This window comes from Pelophylax lessonae, assembly GCF_965119305.1.
Source record: "Pelophylax lessonae genome assembly, chromosome: 8".
Classification (NCBI taxonomy): domain Eukaryota; kingdom Metazoa; phylum Chordata; class Amphibia; order Anura; family Ranidae; genus Pelophylax; species Pelophylax lessonae.
The window spans coordinates 255,039,288-255,065,652 of record NC_138775.1 but is presented as its reverse complement, the minus strand read 5'-3'; the positions used below and the strand labels follow the sequence as shown (position 1 = coordinate 255,065,652).

The 26,365-nt window shown below is 41.1% G+C and overlaps 1 protein-coding gene across 2 annotated transcripts in view; it reads right to left on the bottom strand.

Moving 5' to 3' along the window:
* TTLL7 (tubulin tyrosine ligase like 7) overlaps positions 1 to 26,365 on the bottom strand; it is a 233,242-nt gene that overhangs the window by 24,649 nt on the left and 182,228 nt on the right. For both annotated transcript variants that reach the window (XM_082265320.1, XM_082265319.1), the window contains exon 18: positions 25,160 to 25,320. In XM_082265320.1, coding sequence (XP_082121446.1) covers positions 25,160 to 25,320 — 161 coding nt within the window. The remainder of the gene's footprint in view (positions 1 to 25,159; positions 25,321 to 26,365) is intronic.

The following is a 26,365-nucleotide window of genomic DNA, read 5'->3' as shown; positions in this document are numbered from 1 at the left end:
AACAACACTGAACAAAAGACGGTTGATCGGTCGGCCAACAATCTGTGCGTGTGTACGAGGCTTTAGTAATCCAATGTTTTATTGTCAGGTGGACCCTAATGCTGGCCATACAAGCACAGAATTTTGGTCGAAATTGGTTGTTTACGTAAAGATTGTTCAACATTCGTGCCATTAGTGAACCCAACTTTACCGACGATTTCGACCATGGGCCCGGCTAATGTTGATGGATCTGAAGCGAAAACTTTTGTATACATGTATGTTATAATCGAAAAAAAAAGAATATTCTGTCTATATGTTTTTATTGTTATCGATTATTGGCAAAGCCGATATATCAGGGGCCGATATGCACTTTCCCCGATATATCGGAGTCGGCCCCTGAGGGTACCGATATTGTTGATATTTCGGGAAAGTGCTTGTACTGGAGTGATGCCTGCAGCTCGAGGCATCACCCCGGTACCGGCGTCCATAGCCGGCGGTCGGCTGTCTTGAAATGACCGTGCAAAATTGGCTGCGCAAATCCCTCGTGACAACAAATATTGCAATGAGCGCCATTTTACCATTTTATTCTCCAGAGTCTTTGCTAAAAATGTTTATATATATATATATATATATATATATATATATATATATATATATATATAATGTTTGGGGGTTTTAAGTTATTTTCTTCCAAAAAATACTGATTTAAACTTGTAAGCAACAGTACTTCAGTGGTTTTGCTTCAGGTGACAAAAACGCTCAGATGTGAACAGGGGGCATTGGAATGAATGGGATGTTGCTTGTTCTGCATTTTGAGACTTCAGATATGAGCGTTTTACAAGCTGAAATATGCTCAGGTGTGAACAGGGCCTAGCCTTTTTCTGACACTTGTTGCTTACAAGTTAAAATAAGTATTTTTTGCTGAATATATATATATATATATATATATATATATATATATATATATATATTTCTTAGCAGAGACCCTAGAGAATAAAATGGTGATCGGTGCAATCTTTTATGTCACGCTGTATTTTCGCAGAAGTCTTTTAAACGCAGTTTTTTTAAAAAAAAATACACTTTAATGAATTTAAAAAAAACAAAACAGTAAAGTTAGCCCAATTTGTTTGTATAATGTAAAAGATGATATGTCGAGAATCGCGAGAGAATCGTGATCTTTATTCTAAGCAAAAAAATTGTGATTCTCATTTCATCCAGAATCGTGCAGCTCTAGTATAAAGTGACCTTGTAGGTGGGACCAACCATTCTTTCAATCTATCAGTAGACTGAAATCCTAATCGAGGAGTCAATGCTAGAGGTGTAAGAAGAATTTTGATTCATACCTGGTAGCTTACAATGCACTGGAGAAAAATATTTATTATTGCAATTTTACTACCCATAAGACATAAACCTGTGCTTTGTCCACAGTAAGCAAAATAACAGATTTTCTCAATGAGACGCACAATAAATATCCTGTATTTACTTTCTCTGTGTGCCCTCGCTGCCCAGATCAGAAACATGTCCCACATCACAATCATGTTCAAGTTTTAAGTTCTTGAAAAAAGTAGAAAAGTAAACAGGGATACACATAATGCCTGGCCTTACGGGACCGCATTCCGCTCTTGCCAATGTTTTGTGAGAGAAGAGGACTGTCATTTCTTCTCCAATACCAGTTCTGTGTATTTCATGGTCTGCTTCTATTTGGATTAGGGTTGTAAATATGCACAAGGAATTTTTAACAAATAAACATTTAATCATTAAATATACAGTCAGGTCCATAAATATTGGGACATCGACACAATTCTAATCTTTTTTGGCTATATACACCACCACAATGGCTTTAACTGTAGACTTTCAGCTTTAATGTGAGTTTATTTAAATCAAAATCAGGTGAATGGTGTAGGAATTACAACAGTTTGTATATGTGCCTCCCACTTTTTAAAGGACCAAAAGTAATGGGAGAATTGGCTGCTCAGCTGTTCCATGGCCAGGTGTGTGTTATTCCCTCATTATGCCATTTACAAGGAGCAGATAAAAGGTCCAGAGTTAAGCCCCGAACACACGTACCGATCGTTGGCCGAACGATCGGCCGTCTTTTGTCCGAGGGCTGTCTTGTCTGTTGAAAAGTGCAAAAAACTGCACACGAATTTTGTCGGCCAACAACAGCCGACTGCAGAAGTGATGTCATGTGATGGTTAACTTTTCGTGTGTTTTTTCTTTTCTGAGCATGCCCAGTCTTGCAAATCTGCTGTCTGTCGGCCGAATTCTGTACTGACTGGCGAACAATCGGCCGTTCTGGTGTCGGCATACAAAAATTTTAATGCTTGCACGACAGATTCTGTTCGGTCGAAAGTGCACTGTCGGCTGTCGGAAGCATCATACTAACAAGCCGAAAATCGGCCAACAATCGGTACGTGTGTACGGGCCTTTAATTTCAAGTGTGCTATTTGTATTTGGAATATGTTGCTGTCAACTCTCACTATGAGATCCAAAGAGCTGTCACTATCAGTGAAGCAAGCCATCATTAGGCTGAAAAAAACAAAACAAACCCAACAGAGAGATAGCAAAAACATTAGTTGTGGCCAAATAAACTGTTTGGAACATCCTTAAAAAGAAAGAACGCACAGGTGAGTTCAGCAACACCAAAAGACCCGGAAGACCACGGAAAACAACTGTGTTGGATGACCGAAGAATTCTTTCCCTGGTGAAGAAAACACCATTCACAACAGTTTGCCAGATCAAGAACACTCTCCAGGAGGTAGGTGTATGTATGTCAAAGTCAACAATCAAGAGAAGACTAGAGTAGAAGACTACAGAGGGTTCACCACAAGATGTAAACCATTGGTGAGCCTCAAAAACAGGAAGGCCATATTAGAGTTTGCCAAACAACATCTAAAAAAGCCTTCACAGTTCTGGAACAACATCCTATGGACAGATGAGACCAAGATCAACTTGTACCAGAGTGATGGGAAGAGAAGAGTATGGAGAATGAAAGGAACTGCTCATGATTCAAAGCATACCACCTCATCAGTGAAGCATGGTGGTGGTAGTATCATGGCGTGGGCATGTATGGCTGTCAATGCAACTGGTCCTCTTGAATTTATTGATGATGCTGACAAAAGCAGCAGGATGAATTCTGAAGTGTTTCGGGCAATATTATCTGCTCATATTCAGCCAAATGCTTCAGAACTCATTGGATGGCGCTTCACAGTGCAGATAGACAATGACCCGAAGCATACTGCGAAAGCAGCCAAAGAGTTTTTTAAGGGAAAGAAGTGGAATGTTATACAATGGCCAAGTCAATCACCTGACCTGAATCCGAGTGAGCATGCATTTCACTTGCTGAAGACAAAACTGATGAGAAAATTCCCCAAGAACAAGCAGGAACTGAAGACTTCAGGCTGTAATTGACTGCAAAGGATTTGCAACCAAGTATTAAAAAGTGAAAGTTTGATTTATGATTGTTAATCTGTCCCATGAATTTTGGTCCCTTAAAAAGTGGGAGGCACATATACAAACTGTTGTAATTCCTACACCGTTCACCTGATTTGAATGTAAATACCCTCAAATTAAAGCTGAAAGTCTGCAGTTAAAGCACATCTTGTTTGTTTCATTTTTATTGTGGTGGTGTATAGAGCCACAAAGATTAGAATTGTGTTGATGTCCCAATATTTATGGACCTGACTGTATATGGCAAAGGTTGGTCAGAGCACTATGGGTTAGAACGCCAAAAAGACATCACTGCAGGCCACCTTGCATGTCAGCGTTGTCGGAATGAAACCAACAGCTTTCAGCCTCCTGCACACTGGATGTTTTTGACGCTGCTCTTAGGAGCGTCTGTAATTTTTTTTTCTGCCTCTAAACACCACTGCATATTAGCCTATGGGGTTGATATACTAATGGGAAATAGACTATACACTTTGCAAAGTGCAGTTGCACTCTGCAAGTGCTGTTGCTCCAGAGCTTAGTAAATGAGCAGAAGCTTTGCTGACTATCATCATCCAATCATATGCAAGCAAAAATGCATTTTCTTTTAATTGTCCTTGCATGTGATTGGGTTTACTTTGCTCTGGAGCAACTGCACTGGCAGAGTGCAACTGCACTTTGCAAAGCGCACAGTCTTTTTGCCTTTAGCAAATCTTCCCCTATGTGTCCACACATAGGCACACATAGGCGTTTAGAGGAGCGTAGAGGCAGGTGCATTTAGAGGCAAAAAAAGAAACCCATAGCAAACACGTCCAAGAGCAGCAGTGTTTTCGCACAAAAAACTATTGATAGCTGTATACGCGTGTAAACTCGCATTAATGCTACGTGCATTTAGCGCTTGAGCGTTACTTGATTTCAATGGGCAGAATAATAATTCTGGCTAATTAAATAATTACTACCCAAGTGCTTGATGCTCCTAAACACGCCTAAATGCGTTATGTTTGTTTACATGCATCCAGCGGTTTTTCTGTCAAAAGACCAATGCAAGGAGGAAAAGCATCTAGGAGAGATAGCAAAGATGTCCAGTTTGCATAGGGCCTTCTGATAAGGGAGATCACTGCTCTGAGATCTTATTCCAGTTCTGTAAACAAAGCTGAAATGTAATGATGTGCATGATGTGAAAAAGAGACTAGAGCACCATCTGCTGGTTGGAGAGAAAACTACATAATAAAGTGAACCGGGCAATAAAACTCAAGATTCCCCTATTAGGCCTGGGAAACCCTACAAGATAATATTTCCAAAATTAACCTGAAATGAAAAAAGTATGATTATTTACTTACTGTACCCTTGTCTTTTGTGTTTAGGTGAGGGTGACGTCATGCTCCTTTCCAGGGAGATCCTGGAGAATGCAGAACAGCCCAAATAGCACGAGAAGACACACAGACCCTGGACTACAGTGTCTTTCTGTGAGATTTGGTGTTCTACTCATTCCCCAAAAAAAATCGTAAAATCACCAGGAGGATACTCACATCTCTTCTTGAAATGCAGCAGGCCGTGGTTAGTTAATTTTATATTCCAACCTTTTTCTTACATGAGAATTGTTTTAAATAGTACCATGCAGCTATTTTACAGGGACATGGGTCCCCAGATATAAGTAGACCTTACATGTGACCACTAGATTCACTTTAAAATACAATATTTCATGTTTGTCGACCTACAAATATATTTGTTAATTTTTTTAGTCCTAGCTTTTAAAAGCAACACCAGAAAGTGTGTACAAAACCTTTATATATTTCTTTGAAACCGTACTTTTTTTTTTTTTATAAGTCTTTATTAGGTTTAAACAACACACAAATACACAAATATATAAGTATATAAAATGTAAATATACATATACACACAACAAGAAAAAAAGGGGATAGGAGAAGAAAAAAAAAAAAAAGGGTAATATCCAGTGTTGAAACCGTACTAGTCTGATATACAGTATACCTAAAAATGTAAAAAAAAATAGTTTCCCTTTAAATAAAAAAACAGACAAAAAGAAAAATAATTGTTTAGACCAGTTCTTATTTAAGTCAAGGACTTATTTCAATAAAGATGCTTGCAATTTGATTGGCATCCTCTTCTTTGGATTACTATAACAGCTTAAGAATATTCTTTTTTTTTCCAGTTCCTAGTCTAAGTTATATTTTTAAGTTTCCTTTAGAAAAAAAACCCTTCCTAATCCAATCAAAAACTTTAAAAAATAGACCTGTCTTCTCCATCAGCCACTTTTGTCAGGAAATATTTCTCTCTTAACCAAGCTGGCTGTTTGTATTTTCCATTGGCTGATAATTTTAAACAAGCTGCTCTTTTATAAGATTTATTCCTCTACTTCAATAGCCCAGGGTACATTTCTGATTTTAAGTTTTCCTACTGCAGCCAAAAAAAGAGATGAAGTTATCTGTTTCAGAAAATGGACTTCAGGTTTTAGAATCTGCATATAGCTCATCGGAGTATTTCTGCCTCCTGATAAAGAAAAAAGCCAATCCTTTAATATTCCAGGAATAAAGTCTTTGGTCTATTTGCCAAATCACTATACAAAGAGAGTCATTGAAAAGAGAATTCACATCAAAAAGCTGTGTATTATGCAGCTTGATATAAGTAAGGTAATTTTCTGGGCAACTTCCAGTGCCTTCTAATGAAAAAATGTCATGACAGCCAAGATGGGAGCTTGGAAAATGTTCCTGTTTTTGGCTATGCATTCAGCATCACAAACAAGGGAAAAAAAAGATTCTTAAAGTAAATAGTTTTCTCTTAGAAAGAAAAAAAATCAAACCGCCTGGAGGTTTAGAGCTGCAGCAATACCAGCTCTGAAAACAACACAACGGAAGATTACAGATGCTAAAACTTTCTCCCAGGTCTCAAAGTTTAAAAAAAAAAATCCTCTTAACTTTCTTAATAGAATAATATGGAATAATAAGAGAATTTCATGCTGGCCATGCTCCTGGTATTTCGTCAAAAAAATGTGAAGGGGAATTCAATAAATTAGTAGGTATACACCACTCAGAAGAGATTACTTGCAAAATTCCAAGTATCTATGAATGTTTGGGTAATGAAGATCCAAAGGGAGGAAAGAGAAAGATAAAAGGAGGCTGGAAGTTTTCCAAAAAGCCCAATAATGTATTTGCAGTTCATGATGCGATTTTGGCTTGTTGGGTCAACACCCTCAAATTTATAGGGGTGCTGCAGCTCGATAGTTCTTGGGAAGACAATATTTACGCAAGTTAGAAAACAATTCTCCCAGACCTCCAATCCTCCTCCATTACAATAAAATACACATGAAAGTTTACTGAACCTACTGCAATCTTTACCAATTCAAATAGAAGGGATGAGAAGGCAACCTGGAACCTAGTCTACAGCCCCATTCTGCCTTAATCCATCTCTGGGTTCAGGATATCTTTGTGTGGTTAAGAACTTACCACAAGATCCTGGAAAGATGGCAAGTGACTTCACCTGCCTAAATCAATTTATCCTCCACCCCGCTCTAAAAAATTGTTCTGCAGATTGTCTCCATCGCATCTCAATGCACAAACTTTGGAGCAAATCTCTCTGACATCCAGCAGAGACAGCGAACTAGAGTAGCTGATGCTCGGAGCTACACTCTTTATAAAGGTAAAACTCAATCTCTGAAAGAACGAAGATGAAATAGTTGATTGATTAACTGAACCAAAGCCCACCCAAATAGTGAAAACAATACTGGTTGGACACACACAACGATTGTTGGCCGACCGATCGTCCGTCTTTTGTCCAGTGTTGTTGTGTTGGTTGAAATGTGCTCTAGACTGCACACGAATTTTATCGCTCCAACAAAAACCAACTGCAGAAGTGATGTCATGTTCTGGTTTACTTTTCGTGTGTTTTTTCTTCTCTGAGCATGCCCAGTCTTGCTCATCACATTTTTGTCTGCCGAATTCTGTACTGACTGAAGAACAATCTGCCGTTCTGTTGATGGCCAACAAAAATTTTATAGCATGCACACCAGATTTTGTTCGGCCGAAAAGTCGCAGTCGGTTGTCAGAAGCATCATACTAACAAGCCGACAATCGGCCGATCGGACGTTGGCCGAACATTCACGGCCAACAATCGTTGCGTGTGTACGAGGCTTTACACTTTAAATGGTTCACACAGTTTCTGGGCCCACCAGCTCTCTGGAATTCCAGCTGTAAGATGTCCCAAACCTTCCCCTCCCAACACGAAATCTTTCTGGTCCTACTGCTTTCTCTACTATAATATGAATAAAAGTTCTACACACATAATGGAATTGCCTAAACATGATTAGTTCAGTTGGGAGGAGCTGGGAACTCAATTTCAAAGTTCTGGAAACCAGGGTCCCAGAGTGATACAATAAGCTTGTGGATTATCCAGCCTGACAGAGGCCAGATTTTTGTGCTCTGCCCTATTAAAGCAGTCCTTGCAGCAAAATGCATCCTAAGCTTACCCAGCACGCTGCTGGAGATTTCTAAACTACATTTTCTCATGGCCGGCTTCTGTCGAATGAGCATGCTGGAAAACCAGCATCCAATCAGAACTGGCAGCCAATGGGTGCAAGCGCGGAACAGTGTGTTTTGGTGGGGGGAGGGGGAATGCAGTCCCCCTTTTAGAACACAATAGCACAGCAGGGGAGATCGCTTGTGTTAGTACAGCAATCTGGTTTTCATTTAGCTCACCGGGTTGAACAAAAAAAAAAAACGTATAACGTGTACCAGGTTTAAAACCTTAAATTGCAAGCTCCTTGAGGGAGGGGATTGTTGTGAATGTATGGTATGTTAAGCACTGTGTAAATTGTTGGCTCTATATAAATACCTGTTGTAAATAAAAATAAAGATCCAAGCAGAAGTGTAAGATCCACTTTTACACATCAACTTCCCCTCACCATTGGGCACTCAACATCGTTCAGGTGTAAAGTCAGCTTTAAAGTGGAGGAAAACCCAACTTTGGAACCGTGCTCTATAATAAAACTTAATAAAGTATGATTTTTAACAACCTTTGAAATATTTGAAATCAGCACCACTTTAGGTGATATTCATTTCGGCTCCGGCCAATGATGTCACTGAATGTGCCATGATTGTGGAGAGTGCTGTGCCCCAATGGTGACTCCAATATGCAGGAGTGACGTCATCGCAGCACAGCCATTCAAGCAGCCAGGGAGCGTGAACCTGGAAAGAAGACCGGGTGAACATGAAAGCACATGGAGCGCAGTTTGACAGGCACGTCTGTCATAATATGCATTGAGGTTGATCGACTAATGGCCCGTACACAGGATCCGAAAATCGTACGTAAAACACAGCGATCGTACGATACTCTGATCGTTAGTATACAGCTTTCGAGAGCCGATCATGACAGTTCATCTGATATTATCCGATGGGACAAGCACGAAAATTTTTCTCGTACGATACCAGATTGTACGATTTTGGTTTAATCAGTATAGTTGTTGTTCAAAAATACAAATACACTACAAAACATTACATCACTGCTGAAATTTTATTCTGTCGTATGAGAACTTTCGTCACTTGAGTAAACTCTTCATTTCCGATAGGCAAAAAGAAAAAAAGAAAAAAAAAAACGGATGATTTTTCGTACGATTTTAGGATCTTGCGTACTAACCATAAAACTGGAGTGTGCAAAATCTAATGCAGCTGTTCATGGTAGCCAATCAGCTTTTAACTTCAGGTTGTTCAATTAAGCTTTGACAAAAAAAAAACAAAAAAACTGGAAGCTGATAGGGTTCTATGCAGAGCTCCACCAGATATTTCACTCTCTAGTTTTAGTAAATCAACCCCATTGCATATTAGTACATTATAGCATCAACCACTTGGGGCCTGTTTAACCAGTTCCTACCCGCCCGCCGTCAAATGACGGGGGAGCGGTGCATCCATTGTTCTGGGATGCCGTCATATGACTGCGCACCAGAACTGCCTCTCTCGTGTGCCCACAGGGCGCGCAGAGTGGCGATCGTGGCCGCACCGTGTTGCTAGGACACGGCGCGACCCGATCTCGGTAAAGAGTCAATGACATGACTCTTTACCCATGTGATCGGCTGTGTCCAATCACAGCCGGTCACATGTAAATGAGGAAGTGCCGTTATTCGGCACTCCTCGCCTCACACTGTCAGAGTGTGAGGCGAGGAGAGCCGATCAGCGGCTCCTCCTCATAGGGGAGACCAGGACATGTAATCAGGGCACTGATCATCAGTGCCCTGATTACACGAAAGTGAAATAAAGTGCTAATCAATGCCCACCATCAGTGCCCACTGTACCCGCCATCAGTGCCCAAAATCAGTGCCCATAGTGCTGCCAGTCAGTGCCCATCAGTGCCTGCTCATCTAGGCACTGATTGGCACTGGCTGGCAGCACTATGGGCACAGATTGTGGGCACTGATGGTGCTGCCCATCAGTGTCCATCAGTGCAGCCCGTCAGTGCTCATCAGTGCCGCCCGTCAGAGCTCATCAGTGCCGCCCTTCAGTGCCCATCAGTCCCGCCCGTCAGTGCAGCATATTAGTACCTCCTCATCAGTGCCACCTCATCAGTGCCCATAAGTAACACATCATCTGTGCCCATAAATGCCAACTCATCAGTGCAGCCTATCAGTGCCGCCTCATCAGCGCACATCAGTGAAGGAGAAAAATTATTTATTTTCAAAATTTACTCACAGAAAATAAGAAAAACTTTTTTTTTCCAAATTTTCTGTCTTTTTTCTTTTTTTTTTTTGCAAGAAATAAAAAACCCAGAGGTGATTAAATACCACTGAAAGAAAGCTCTATTTGTGTGGAAAAAAAAGGTAAAACATGTCATATGGGTACAGTGTAGCATGATCACGCAATTGTCATTCAAAATGTGAGAGCGCTGAAAGCTGAAAATTGGCCTGGGCAGGAAGGGGGTGAAAGTGCCCTGTATTGAAGTGGTTAAAGGAAAAAAAAAAAAAAAGTGGAGTTAAATACCGCTTTAATTCCACTAGTATAACTGCAGGACTATCAGCCTCCCAGTCACACATGGAAAGTACAGAATGTTACAATCCAGGCCATATTATTTTGCATCATGAAAAAATAGATTTAACTTTGATTATAATCTGCAATATTTCCATCCGCCACATGACCTAATTAGAACATATGCTGATGTGATCTCATCTGCCATTTTGTCAAATGCATTTCATATGAGAAGCCTGTTCACAAGGATGGACCAGACGAAGACAACATGTTTTAAGAATTTCAGAAAGGAAAAGAAATTTAGAACGCTTTCATATTATCATGCAACATATGAAGGGATAAACAATCATGTCTGTGAACGGTTATTTCAGGATAATTATTTACATTTGTCATTTGTAGAGACAAGACACTTGTACCATGAGAAACATGGCTTATATCATAAGAAACATGTGTCAAGGAGGGTGAGCTATGTGATTCACCCTCAGGATACTGTGGCAGAAGCTGCGGGCATCCATGTTGCTTGGCGGCCATTTTCATTGAGTTATTTTTATAATTTGGGAGAGAACAGACGGTTTATGGGCTTATGTACACAGCGATTTGGAGCTGCTTTCTTCTTCATACAAGTCAATGTGAAAGCTAGACTCAATGCAGCTTGATGCAGCCTAAAGCAACTCGCATATAAAATGTTGAGACGTGACTCCGTATTTTGTGGCACCACATCCAATTAATGAGTGTGGAAAAAAAAAAAATAGAAAAGTGTGTAGGACTTTTCTTTGAAAGTAAAAAAAAACTTTGAAAGGACTTTAAAGGTAGCCACCATAAATCCCACACGGAAAAAACAGTACCCAGACTTAAATAAAAAGTAGAAAATGTTATTACATCATAAAATTAATAATAAAAACCAATACATGGAAAAAAAATTGGTAAGTGCTGCGTAACATCTTCCTAAAGCTCAGAAACCTATGACATGCCCATTGTGTGCCAGGATCTGGTGAGTGGATAGCACAGAACCGGCAATGAATTTATGTGAAGGAAGATGTTACTTTTTATGATCCATTGGCATTTGGCGCACTAGATTCCTGTCCAGCCCGGACACGTAAATTTGTCACCGGTTTTGTGCTATCCACTCACCAGATCCAGGCACACAATGGGCATGTCATAGGTTTCTGTGCTTTAGGAAGATGTTACATAGCACTTAACATTTTTTTTTCCATGTGCTGGTTTAATTATTTTTATGAAGCTTTAATAACATTTTCTACTTTTTGCGATCCATTGGCATTGGACGCACTAGATTCTTGTCCAGCCTGGACATGTAAATTAGTTACCGGTTCTGTGATTTCCACTCACCAGATCCTGGCACACAATAGGTTTCTGTGCTTTTGGAAGATGTTACACAGCACCTACCAATTATTTTTCCATGTGTTGGTTTTAATTATTTTTATGATGTTGTAATAAAATTTTCTACTTTTTATGATCCATTGGCATTTGGCGCACTAGATTCCTGTCCAGCCCGGACACGTAAATTTGTCACCGGTTCTGTGCTATCCACTCACCAGATCCAGGCACACAATGGGCATGTCATAGGTTTCTGTGCTTTAGGAAGATGTTACACAGCATTTACCAATTTTTTTCCATGTGCTGTTTTTTTTTTTTTTTTTCATGATGTTGTAATAAAATGTTCTACTTTTAGTGATCCATTGGAATTTGGCGCACTAGATTCCTGTCCAGCCCGGACACATAAATTAGTCGCCGGTTCTGTGCTATCCACTCACCAGTTCCTGGCACACAATTGGCATGCTATAGGTTTCTGTGCTTTAGGAAGATGTTACATAGCACTTAACAATTTTTTTTCCATGTGCTGGTTTAATTATTTTTATGAAGCTTTAATAACATTTTCTACTTTTTGCTATCCATTGGCATTGGACGCACTAGATTCTTGTCCAGCCTGGACACGTAAATTAGTTACCGGTTCTGTGATTTCCACTCACCAGATCCTGGCACACAATAGGTTTCTGTGCTTTTGGAAGATGTTACACAGCACCTACCAATTATTTTTTCATGTGTTGGTTTTAATTAATATTTTTATGATGTTGTAATAACATTTTCTACTTTTTATATAAGTCTGAGTACTGTTTTTTTCGTATGGGATTTATGGTGGCTACCTTTGATGTCCTACACACTTTTCTATTGTTTATCTAGCCTACAGCAACTCCTTGAGCAACTAAAAGACAAAGCAACTTAAAAATACGTTAAAGCATTCTTTAAGCATTCTTCTACAACAGTCCTTACCAAAGCCAGCCATACACTTTTAGAAGTTTGTTTGAAAATGTTAGTTTTAGGAAGGTACATTTGATTTTCTGTGTTTTTATGTTTTATTGAGTTATTAAATGAACAGGGTATAGGCATACAGTGAAAACAGATACATGGTAGTTTCATGCAGGTATAGTAACAATACAATAAGCATGTGAATAAAGGTCAAATATGTTTTTTTGAGCAATAGGTGGTACAGAAGACGCAAAGTAAGAACCAGACGTTTGGATTAGGGCAAAGTACGATTCAAGGGTGCTAACTGTAGAAGCCAGAGCAGCACGATTCTGGATAAAATGGGAACTTACAATTTTTTCCCTTAAATAAAGATTATGATTCTCTCACGATTCCCGGCATAACATTATCTTTCCCATTATACAAAAAAATTGGGCTAACTTTACTGTTTGTTTTTTTTTTTTTAAATCATTGAAGTGTATTTCTTCCCAAAAAATTACTTGTGAAAGACCGTTGCGCAAATACAGTGTGACAAAAATATTGCAACGACCGCCATTTTATTCTATAGGGTCTCTGCTAAAAAATATATATATAAGTTTTGGGGGTTCTAAGTAATTCTATACCAAAAAATACTGATTTTAACCTGTAAGCAACAAGTGTCAGAAAAAGGTTGTTTAGTCTTTAAAACGGAGTTCCGCCCCCTCCCCCCCCTCCTCCAAAAATTAAAAGTCAGCAGCTGTAGCTGCTGACTTTAAATATTGGGACACTTACCTGTCCTGGAATCCAGCAATGTTGGCACCCCATCGGCTGTCAGTTTCTGCCGTCGCCATTGCTGGTAAGGGAACCCAGCAGTGAAGTCTTGTGGCTTCACAGCTGGTTCCCTAGTGCGCATGCGCGAAGCCCATGCGCTCTCTTACTTGCCCGGCAGCGGGAGAAGAAGGAAGGAGGCCGAACTGATGACATACCTGGCCCATGGCAAGGTCCGACAGAAGTGGGGACAGGGTATCTGTCAAAAACAGGTAACCGCTTCCCCCTCCCCAAAAGGTGCCAAATGTGGCACCAGAGGGGGGAGGAATCAGATAAGCAGAGGTTCCACTTTTAGGTGGACCGAAGTTCATCCCTTTGATCTAAAAGAACAAAATTATACAATATGTCTCCTTATCCCCAATGTTGTAATAAACTTTGCCAGCTGTTTTTTTTGTTTTTTTGTCTTTGACAGCTGTCAGCAGAGAACAGCTTGGCACTGTATGAATCATGGAAATGCCAGATTAAGATCGTGAGAGGGGTTAAACCGAGATCCGATTTTTTTTAACGATTAATTGTGCAGCTCTAGTAGAAGCATTAAAGTCTAAACTGTACATTACTTGCAATCTGGTGGTTTGACCAGTAGTATACATAAAGTATAATCAGAGTTGTAGCAGGAGACCTTATAAGAGATGCAAGGCATGTTGTGGTAGGAAAGCGAGTGGAGGCTAGGGGATGAAACTAGTGCCTTGGACTACCATAGGGGTGTGGGATACTTTAAATTTTCTATTCATTAGTGGGGGGTCACATCAATATATTTTTCAACCTCAGTGATGAGAAAATTTCAAGGTGCATAATGGAAAATGTTTCTTGAATGTACAAATTTGTATGCGGTTTTCGTTCGGGAAAGTCCATTTATTCCAAAATCAAATGTTAAAGTGTTACTAAACCCAGGAGCCTGCATTCACTATATCTGGTCTCCCACAGTACACAGAACATGGAAATGAAATTACTTCAGTAAATATAAACTGCTAAATACCCTTTCTCATAAGCAGTATATAGCAGTCTTGTGTCTTTCTTCTTGTGTCTTGTGAATTATATCCGTGTCTGGGTAAAGCTTGTAGGCAGAGTTTTCATTCTCCTCTGACTGTCCTATGAGGATGCAAGACTCCTGAACGTCTGTCTGGACAGTGCTGATTGGCCCTATGCTGATCACATGCTCTCTCCCAAGAAAAAAAGAAAAACCCTCTAACAATACCCACCAAACTGAGCATGTGCAGAGTGAGTCCAAAGGCTCTGTCTTATCAGGAGATGGGCTGGGGACAGTGGAAGTGGAAGAAGGGGAGGATCAAAGAAGACAGGATCAAACAGCCTTTTTACACAATGTGGAGAATTAGCCCCTTAGGTTCCACAGTGAGTATAACAAGCATGCTTTACTGCATATACAGACTGATTTTGCTTTTGTGGGTTTAGTAACACTTTAAAAGCAAATGTTTTTTTAAGTTTGTTAGAACAACATTCGTCATGTCATTAAATGTACTGATGAGAGTTTTCATACCAATGTTCATTTGAAAATCTACTAGTGTATGGCCAACTTTTAGGCAGGTACACCCCACTGAAGGGAACGAAGTCTCAACGCAGAAGGGGGAAGGAAGTTGTGAGGGTTTTGGTTCCTCTATGACTTTCTGCGGTCACAAGGAGACAGCTGTCTGATTGGAAGCTGATGCTCCATGTGACTTCAGCAGCCATCTTGGGTCAGTCTCTATTTAGGACTCCAGCTCCCAGGTTTGGCACACTTTTCGAAAAACACCAAACAAATCTCCTGCGCTTGGGTCCTGGGTCCCAGAGGGGCTAAGCTGAAAAAGTCTCTTTCCGGGCTGATTCGGATCAATGCCGCCTTGCTGCCCTCACAAGACTGGGGAAGTCTGAATTGTTGGAAACAAATAACAAACAGAGGGTGCACTGGCCTAGTGCATTACCTTGGGAGCAATGAATTGATTAGATGAAAGAAAGACATATCACATGAAGGACTGTGACGTCCACAGTATCTCGTCATAGATGAATACACATCCACAGGTATGGCTGACTCATTTTGAGGTCCTGCCTCTTCCTAAGGATAATGCACTAGGCCAGTGCACCCTCTGTTTGTCTATTGTTGGCACACTTTATGCAAGTGGCTAGCATAGATACAGGTTCCACGTCTGGCAGGCATAATACTTAAAGATAGGGAGGGGTTCTGGAGGAGTAGGGACAGTGGAGGGACTATGACTTCCTTGCATCAGGAAGGCTCCCCTTTGGGTGTTGACCAACCAGGCCACTTTCTTATGTACATGCCTTGCTCATTTCTCTCCACGAGCAGGCAGGAAACTTCTGGCTGGGTGATTTCACATCATTAGGTGTTGAAATTTGCTTGAAAAGGGAGCGCGCGTGCCCCTATGTGGTACAGCGTATGCTCCGAAACACGTTGCATTCTTGTCCCGAGCCCTACCCACATTATCCTGCTCCTGGCTGTGTTCCACGTTGCACTCCACCCGCTTCAGGAAGGACTTCGGCTGGCCTTCTTTTCCACACGGGGACTCCTGTTACATTCCACCTGGCGGTACCAGCAGCTCCCACGGCCATGTTCCAACTAGCATTCAAGACCTACATTTATTGATGTGCCTGTTTTTTAACTATTGTAAATAGCCCTGTTGTGGGGTTTATTAAAATACACTGTCTTACTGCACTTAGAGGCGCTTCTTTGCTTTTGTTTTTTTCCTGGTACAAGGGAGTGTGGTGACAGCACGTATGTAAGCTCCTTCCTACGCGTTTCGTCAAAGCTGTCGTCATCCTGCCACGGTGATACACAGGGTCCAAAGATTCCAGTAAGAGTCCCCTTAATTCAAAGTGACAGTGCACTTGTCCACAGTGGTGGATTCAGACTTGGATTTATTTGGGACTGTCATTTATACTTTATTTCTTGTCCTTTTGGATATAATGGCTGGCTTATATAAATTTTTGGTTGTCACTATGAGAGCGGCAATGTGAATTCATATCTGACATAAGCGACAGACTAATAAAAGTCTACATTTTTTGCACCAGAGTGCTGGTGACAGCTCTAATTTCTATCACCGTACAATTAGACATCTAATACCTCATGCTGCTGCCCAAGGCTGGCACCATCTGTCATGCTCTACACTAATATGTACTTTGTAGTGTATAATAGTGTAATAATAATAATACATGCTCTATACATATATCGTATGAGTCACAAGCTCCCAGGAACATCTGATCTCCATGGGATTGGCTCAAACCTCTGTGCATCCATGTTTGGATCAACTAAGTAAATAATTACTGATCTGTCAGCCATGGCAAAACAGAATGCGGTTCACTGTGTGTAATAGGCCTGGTTTGCCTATTCCTCCCAGTTCAGCGCTGCGAAGAACACATCTCAGTCCACAATATTTTGTAGCAGACTACTCATTCCATTCCATCCTGCACAACAGCAGCCTATAATACTGCATCTCATACCAGAGAGCTCCAAGGCAGCTACATTCAGGTACTTCTTATCCCACAATACATTACTGCTGCCGAAATTAGATTTCTGAGCGAACTGCGGCAATTCCGAGAGATACTTTTCATTTAGATCAGTGAAGGAAACGATCCTGAAATGAAGCCAGTCATTTTTACTCTGCAACTGAATATGGTTTTGTATACGGAGTGGAAAGCGTCAGTCAGAAGATATTTAAGGTCTCCAGGGATTTGGCATGTCAGTGCGGCATACGTTTGTTCCGTACATCATCATGCTTATTCATTAGGTACTGAAAGAACAATCTGTATGTGCAAATTGCAGTAACCTAATGAATACCTGAAACCTGAATAAATCAAACCAATTTTTTTTACTGTAGAGAGTTACAGTTAGGATCTGATAGTGTAGAACTAATTGGATGTGCTGGGTTATTGCAATCTGGACACTTTAAAGAGATTTTGTCACTGAGATCACCAACGTCAACTAAAGCCAGCCTGTAAAAGAAGATATATACTTACTATTAGGGATGCACAGTTTTTTAAGAGCAAATACGAATACCGATACTTGTGCTCAAGCACTCACTGATACTAATTACCGATACCGTGCGGTGCGATTTGAGCCCATTCAAAATAAATGGGCTCAAATTGCACTGCAAAGATTTGCATGCGATCTGAACAAGAAAGCGGTGAGATTCCGAATCACATTTTGTTTCCCACACCGCCCCTGTGTGAACCCAGGCTGAACTCTCTATGACAAGCCTGGGTTCACACGGGAGCTGTGCGGAAACCACATGTGATTCAGACAGGAATTGCACTGCATTCCTGTTCAAATCACATTGGATTTTTTGCAGTGCATTTTGAGCCCATTCGTTTCCTATGGGCTCAAATCGCAACGCACATGTATCGGTGTCAGTATTGGTGCAACTTGACCTACTATTCTAGAGGCTTGTGTCCTAAAACTCTGCTGTGTTGAAGATTTGTGAGCGCTGCAGATAATCGACCCTTCCGGGTGTGTAGAATACACTTTCACTGTGCATTGTGATTCCTTACATGTCGGTTCTTATATCACTACAGATCATAGGTACTGGTGGAAGGAACTAAAGAGCGTAAGAGTTTAGTATTCGACACAACCAGAAGCGTAAAATATATGTAGTGTCTGGATGTGTTAAATAGCTGCTCCCCCCACCAAAAGCTTTGGTCCTCCAACACGAAAAGTCTACATTTTCTTTCTTTACCGGACAGCTTTAGTTAACATTGGAGATTCTAATGACAGAATCGCTTTAAATTGTCATTACTGTTATTGGTGCAGGTAAAAATGTGTAACATGGAAAAACATGTATCGCAACATAAGCCATTTTGTCATGCATTGTTATAAAAAAAGTTTACGTCTTAAAGGAAAGCTGTTGTATGAATATGCGGAATATCATTGCTGACCTCCTTCTGCAAATGCTGGTTGCTTGCCTGTCATGGGGATCCTCTGACATTCTGCGCCACTTTATCAGAAAACATATGCAGTATGTAAAATAAGAGTGAAGTCAAAACTCCTGTTTTGCTTCTTCTGAAGTCAGATGATTACATGATAGCTAGGCCACCAGTATTTTTTCAGGTTGAAAAACCTGGCAGTTTATTTCACAATTGTTTAAAAGCTGTCCATGATTTTCCCAAGCCAGATTAATATACATTTATTGACAAAATTCAACAACATTTAATAGAATGTCAAATTAAATTTTCTACATTATAACCAATAGCTGATCTTTGTAGCTGGAATTTCTGGAACCATCATCCACATTGCTCCTTTATTTGTCTCACACCCTCTTTGCACAGACAAGTCAAGTTAAACCTCACATGTGGCCCATCAGGGCTGCTGTTAGAAATCACGGGCCCTGTACATTCTACCTGACAGTGCCTCTGAAAATGGCAAATTATATTTTCGCTAAAAATAAACCTTAAATTATTATTACTAGTGGAAACAAACACAACACAATTCCTGCTAAGCCCCTGTTCACACTAAGGCGACCTGGTCGCCTCACAGGTCGCCGTAGGTCGCCTCCCATAGGGAAGCTGCAGACCCGTTCTAATAGGAGCGACACAAGTCACTGTTATGAAGTCCGTGGCGGCCGCTCCGAGGTCGCAGCGAGCTGCTCGCACCGCGACCTCGGAGGTCGCGGTGCGAAGTAGCATCACTTGCATGTGAACGGGGGCTTAATCTAAAAGATAAAACTGTATTGAGTTAATAAATAAAGCTCTGTGTGTGTGAATAATGTCTTGGGGCTCTTTCACATGGGTGCTGTTGCCTGTACTGTGGGAATCAGCGGTTTGTTGATGAGGCTAAACCCCGCTGGAATATAGTTGTATCTTGACCTCTTAGTAGTGGTATGGTGCTTCAGTTTCCATTTTTGTTACATTACACTACAAGCCAAGAAGACGTGGAGATCCCCTGGGGTATAGATGCCCCCTGCCCAGGTACCAGATTATTCACATCATCTCAATACTTTAAGATAGCAATACCAGAGCAAACCTCAAAGGTCCAGCACTTTTTTCCACTTTCTACAATTATTTGATCCCAATTTGACATTTGTGCGGGTTCAGGTAAGTGACCGTGAACGCAGACTGTCTGAATGAGGCTGTAGAAGAGTGTCCCCATTGGAAGATTTCCCTTTCTCTTGTTCTGGGGACAACTAAAAATTTTAAATTTCCCCTCACATTCTTTCTCTGTGACAATGGTAAATAGTACAAATAGAGAAGTGAATCAATTGAGACACAGCCAGCAAAAACAACTTGGGCCTAACTCTTCCATACTCTATACTAAACTAAGAAAAAAGGTTTCTCCTAAAGATACACTTCAATGCTCTTGCACTCAATTACTCTATAACCCTAATGCAAACTTCTTCAACCAGTTCCATACTGGTCCATAGTAATATGACGCCGGCAGGAACATCTCCTCAACCTGCACTCCCGCCCCCAGGGGGCACGCACCGCGTCAATCGGGGATGCGGTGTGTCCGTCAGGACAAAGCCCAATCCCTGATTGGTGTAAAGAGCCATTAAAAAAATGTCTCTTTACCATGTGACCGGCTGTGTCGTTCCAACACAGTCGGCTACATGCACTTTCCTCATGCACGCCGCTCCTGCACGCCCCCAGGGGCTCGCAGAGCGGCGATCGGGGATGGAGAGTGTCACTCTGACACAGTCCCTCCCTGTTCAGGGTAAAGAGCCAATGAAATTGGCTCTTTATCACGTGACTGGCTGTGTCCAATCACAGCCAGTCACAGAATGTCAACAGAGAACACGGTAACTAGCTATTACCGTGTTCTCCTCCTCACACACCGATACTGTGTGAGGAGGAGATTGCGGTAACAGCTAGTTACCGATCACAGTGCACCCTAAAACACACTGATTGCCCCCCAATAAAGAGTACCTGTCACTAACCCATCAAAGTACCTGTCACTAACCCATCAAAGTACCTGTCACTAGCCCATCAAAGTATCTGTCACCAGCCCATCAGAGTACCCAAGTACCTGTCACCAGCCCATCAGGTACTATAATGACAGGTACTCGAGTACTCTGATGGGCTGGTGACAGGTACTCTGATGATGGGTACGCGGGTACTCTGATGACAAGTACTCGGGTACTCTGATGACAGGTACTCAGGTACTCTGATGACAGGTACTCGGGTACTCTGATGACAGGTACTTGGGTACTCTGATGTGCTGGTGACAGGTACTCGGGTACTCTGATGACAGGTTCTCGGGTACTCTGAGTACCTGTCATTAGAGTACCCGAGTACCTGTCATCTGAGTATCCGAGTACCTGTCATCGGAGTACCCGAGTACCTGTCATCAGAGTACCTGAGTACCTGTCTCCAGCCCATCAGAGTACCCAAGTACCTCTCTGTATCCAATCAGAGTACCTGAGTACCTGTTTACAGCCCACAGTACCCGAGTACCTGTCTCCACCCCATCAGAGAACCCAATTACATCTCTGCAGCCCATCAGAGTACCCAAGTACCTCTCTGCAGCTCATCAGAGTACCCGAGAACGTGTCATCAGCGTACCCAAGTACCTGTCACCAGCCCATCAGAGTACCGAAGCACCTGTTATCATAGTACCCGAGTACCTGTCACCAGCCCATCAGAGTACCCCAGTACCTGTCTCCAACCCTTCAGAGTACCTATCTGCAGGCCATTAGAATACCTGAGTTCCTGTCTCCAGCCCATCAGGGTAGCTGAGTACATATCTGCAGCCCAATAGAGTACCTGTCTCCTGCCCATCAAAGTATCCGAGTACCTGTCTCCAGCCCATCAGAGCACCCGAATACCTCTCTGCAGCCCATCATAGTACCTGAGTACCTCTCTGTAGTCCATCAGAGTACCCGAGTACCTGTCTCCAGCCCAGAGTACCCAAGTACCTGTCTCCAGCCCAGAGTACCCGATTACCTGTCTCCAGCCCAGAGTACCCGAGTACCTGTCTCCAGCCCATCAGATTACCTGAGTACCTGTCTCTAGCCCATCAGAATACCCGAGTACTTCTCTGAAGCCCATCAGAGTACCCAAGTACCTTCTGAAGCCGATCAGTGTACCTGAGTACCTATCTGCAGCTCATCAGAGTACCTGAGTACCTACTGTATCTGCAGACCATGCCTCCCAGATTATGTGTTGGGGTGTTTGCTTTCCAAAATGGGGTCATTTTGTGGGAGTTTCCATTGTCCTGGTGCTCCAGGGCCTTCAAAAGTGTGATTGGTTGTAATGAAATTATATATGTAATTTATGCTCCTATAACACCTGACGGTGCTCCTTGCATGTTGGGCCTCTGTATGTGGCTAGCCTGTGACAACGTCTCATATATGTGGTATCGCCACACTCAGGAGGAGTAGCAGAATGTATTTTGGGGTGTCATTTTTGCTATGTACATGCTATGTGTTAGAAATATCTTATAAATTGTAAAAAAAATATGTTTTCATTTTCTTGTGGAAAAAAATGACATGTTCAAAAGACTCATTATGCCTCATAGAATATATATTCGTGTGTTTGCTTTCCAAAATGGTGTCATTTTTTGGGTAATTCCCTTGTCCTGGTGCTCCAGAGCCTTTAAAAGTGTGATAGGTCGTTAGGAAATTATATGTGTAATTTATGCTCCTAGAACACCTGACAGTGCTCCTTGCATGTTGGTCCTCTGTATGTGGCCAGGCTGTGTAAAAGTCTCACACATGTGGTATTGCCATACGCAGGAGGAGTAGCAGAATGTATTTTGGGGTGTAATTGCAAGTATGCATATACTGTGTGTGAGAAATAACTTGTTATGACAATTTTGTGTAAAAAAAAAAATATATATATATATATTTCTTCATTCTCCCAAGAATTGTGGGAAAAAATTACAACTTCAAAAAACTCACTATGCCTCTTACTAAATACCCTGGACTGTCTACTTTTCAAAAAGGGGTAATTTGGTGGATATTTGTACTGTCCTGACATTTTAGGGCCTCAAGAAATGAGATAGGCCGTCTGTACATTGTAACGCTCCTGCGTTTTATGTATGGTGTGGATTTTCAGCTGCAGAAATATTCCACTTCAGTAGTCATGTAGAGAAACGCTGAGATACCATTCCCAACTCCCAATGACTCATCATGTGTGGAGGATCTCAATTCAGCAAGTAAATACACACACTCAATAAGATGTTTCCTAGAGTGACTTATGTATATAGTAACACAGTGATGATAGGCTGAAGAGACAGGTTGGGTAGAGATGGTAGATGACAGACACTTGAAAGGAAATGTTCTTGAAAGCGAGATAGTAGCAGATGAGATGCAGATAGGTTTAGCAATCATGTATGGTAGCAGATGACAGAGTAGCAGGTGGACATACAAGAGAGATCAACCCAGTGCAAGAACAGGTGGTAGTAGGCTCAAGAGCTAGCAATCTTAGATAATGCAGATGTAGTAATAGTCCTTAGTATGCAGAGCTAGATAGTGTAAGCTTTAGTATGAAAGTTATAGAGGTTTCCCCTACGGGGTACTTATCACTAATAGCAATGTAGCAGAGGAGAGGTTCGGCAAGAGCGGATGATCCGGTAGCGGGATACAGGGATCAGCGCAGCGTGGTTCCGACAGCGAGGTAAGCTTGCAAGCATGAGAGCTTCAAGACAGGTTAGCATCAAGGCACAAAGCAGTTTGAACGAACACATGTGAGTGAGAGCCGGCGATCTAAATAGCCATCAGTCCGGCGCTCAGTGATGACAGCATCAGTCTTAAAGGTGTATGCGCACCTTACCAAAAGAGAATGGTGGGGCGCATACACTTATGAAAGAGTAATTAGGGTAACCAAAGGTACCAGAACATTACATACATCAGGTGTGATCAATGTTCAACGATTGGCACCATAGATTGTAGACTCTATAACTTTCACACAGACTTAATAATATCCACTAATTTGGGTTATTTTTACCAAAGATATGTAGTAGTATAAATTTTGGCCCAAATTTATGAAAAAAAATTACTTATTTGCAAAATTTTATAATAGAAACTAAAACAAAATGTTTTTTTTTTTTCAAAATTTTCACACTTTTTTCACTTATATTGCAAAAAAATAAAAAACCCAGTGGTGATTAAATACTACCAAAAGAAAGCGCTATTTGTGTGAAAAAAATTATAAAAAATTTGACTGGGTACAGCGTTGTATGAGTAATTATCATTCAAAGTGTGAGAGCGCTGGAAGCTGAAAATTGGTCTAGGCAGGAAGGGGGTGTAACTGCTCTGTATGGAAGTGGTTAAACTCTACCTTTTTTAAAGTTTTTTTTTTTTTTTGGATAACTACAAACCTCAGCCATCCTATAAGGTTTTAGCTGAGAAGACATTCTGGAATTTTTGACAATACATTGTTCATAAAGTTGCTTGAAAAAGTATTCATTCCCCTTAAAATTTTCCACATTTTGTCATTCTAACCAAAAACGCAAATATATTTTATTGGGCTTTTATGTGATAGACCAACACAAAGTGGCACATAATTGCGAAATGGAAGGAAAATGATAAATGGTTTTTAACACTTTTTACAAATAAATATCTGAAAAGTGTGGCGTGCATTTGTATTCAGCTCCCCTTAGTCAATACTTTGTAGAACCACCTTTCGCTGCAATTACAGCTGCAAGTCTTTTTGAGTATGTCTCTACTTCTGAGATTAAATTACACACAGGTGGACTCTTTTTACTAGTTAGGTTACTTCTAAAGGCAATTGGTTCCACTAGATTATTGTTAGGGGTATCAGAGTAAAGGGGGCTGAATACATACTTATATACAATACTTTTCAGATATTTATTTGTAAAAAATTTAGAAGACTATTTATCATTTTCCTTCTACTTCCCAAATATGTGACACTTTGTGTTGGTCTATCACATAAAATCCATTTATTTTTTGGGTGTAAGGACAAAATGTGGAAAATCTGCCCTCAGTTTCCTTCACAGTCCTGGAGAGCTCTCCAGGACTGTGAGTGCAACATTACATGTGTCCTGGGTTCCAAAAGCAATTATGATAAATGCCCCAGCCTTTGGAGAAAAATACTTTCTCTCCTTCCTTGTTGGACTTTTTAGTCCTTGGGGGTCTTTTTCACATAAACTAAAAAAAAAAATGTAGTGTTGTTGGGCGATTCTTTATAAGCCCCGCTGGGTGGAGTGCTGTATTTAAACTCTATATGGAGATTTGGTAGATACTGAAATAGTGGCGAAAAATATCCCTGATGAAGATAATCTACAGACATTGGAAACGCGTCGGATTCCCTTTCCATACTAAGTGTTACTGAACTGTTTTGTTTTGTACAGTCGTGTATGGTATTTGGAATCCCAACCAAGTATTCTATCTGTATATATACTGTTGTGTTGTTTTTACATATGGTATGAGCTTCATGGAGGTCTGTTTTAAATTATGAAGAATAAAATTTATATTTTTATACAAATGGTTTTTGCTACATTGATTGCCGTGTAAAAGTCCCATGAGTGGTAAATTGATTATTTTTGCAATTCAAAGGATGATGGCAATCTGGATCCAGCACTGAATGAATTACTGCTGTGATTGGATGATGGAAGTCAGCACATTTTCCCCTCATTTTTTAAGTTCTGGAGCAACTGCACTTACAAAGTACACAGTCATAGATCAGCATGAGACTCAGTTATCAACAATAGTGGCCTCAATGTTTCTCTTTAGGAAAAGTTTAATTTAAAAAAGATTACATGTCCTAAAAAAAAAAAAAAAGGAGGAGAAAAGGACAAGGATCAAAAATCAGTTCAAGCTTACCTAGAATCGCAGAAACAGCTCCATAGCCCTTGCCCATGACTCCAAAGGAGACGGTTAAACACTCGGTTGAAACTTCGGTACAAGTGTAAACACTCTACATCAGACACCTTCCAAATTCGCTGAACGACAGAGCGGATGTTTGTTCTCACTATATCTAAAATCTAGGAAAATAAAAGTGTACATTTTAACAGACTTATACATAGTAACAATATTGGTAAGAATAAAAACAGACTAAAGTAAAACATATTTGAATACTGTTAATCTACAATGGGGGTCAGGAATCAGTTGATTGCATTCTACCTGTTGATTGTGGCCATACAATGGGCAGATCTCCCCTCTGTGCTGGTGCATGGATCCGCTATGTGCACAATGGGACTCCATTGTCTATGTTATTGGGAGTGAGGTAACAGAAGGCGCTGGACTGGTGGAGTGGGAAAGGGCTCTGCATGTCCCTCAAAATGCAAACATACGTCAGGTACAAGTGTTTAGTTACTTTGGACGAAACATCTAATGGAGGAACTCTGTATTTCTTCTCCACACAAGTGGCTCATCTCTGAGTTGGGAACTGCCACAATGTTTAATTTCTCACATGACCTCAGCCTCGGCCTGGTCCCGGGCTAGGTGTTACCCCACATGCACGAGCGCAGTAGACTCCACCCAGAGGCGGTTGCAAGTGAACTCGGTGAGTGTCCCTGATGGCCACCTCCCGGCATCCCCTGATTGAAAAATTGCAGTGTCTGGGCAGTAAACTGTCAGCCCACCAGTGGTTGAATCCAATCAGATGACGATGTTCAGCTATTGTAACAGCCAGAGGGGTTGGCTGTCAAACTACAGTAGCTACAGCTTGAGATTTGTCCATCCATGCTGTTAGTGTGGAGGGAGGAATTTATTACATTTTTTTTTGTATTGCCTGCTACATGTATGACCAGCTTAAGACTCCAAAGAGTAAGCTGCCTCTTGACCCAATAATGGCTGACACGTATATTCTATGGATCAATCAGCTTATTACATTCAGTGCTCACTTTATGAAGCATCCACGTATTACCCCTGCATGATTTCAGAGAAGCCAAAATTCTTTCTGGCATGGATTCAATGAAGTGCTGGGAAACTTCACTAAGGATTTCTGGTCTATGATGACTTGACAGCATGGCACAGTTCCTGTGGATTTGTTGACTGCATGTTCATGATAAGAATCTCCTGTTCCGC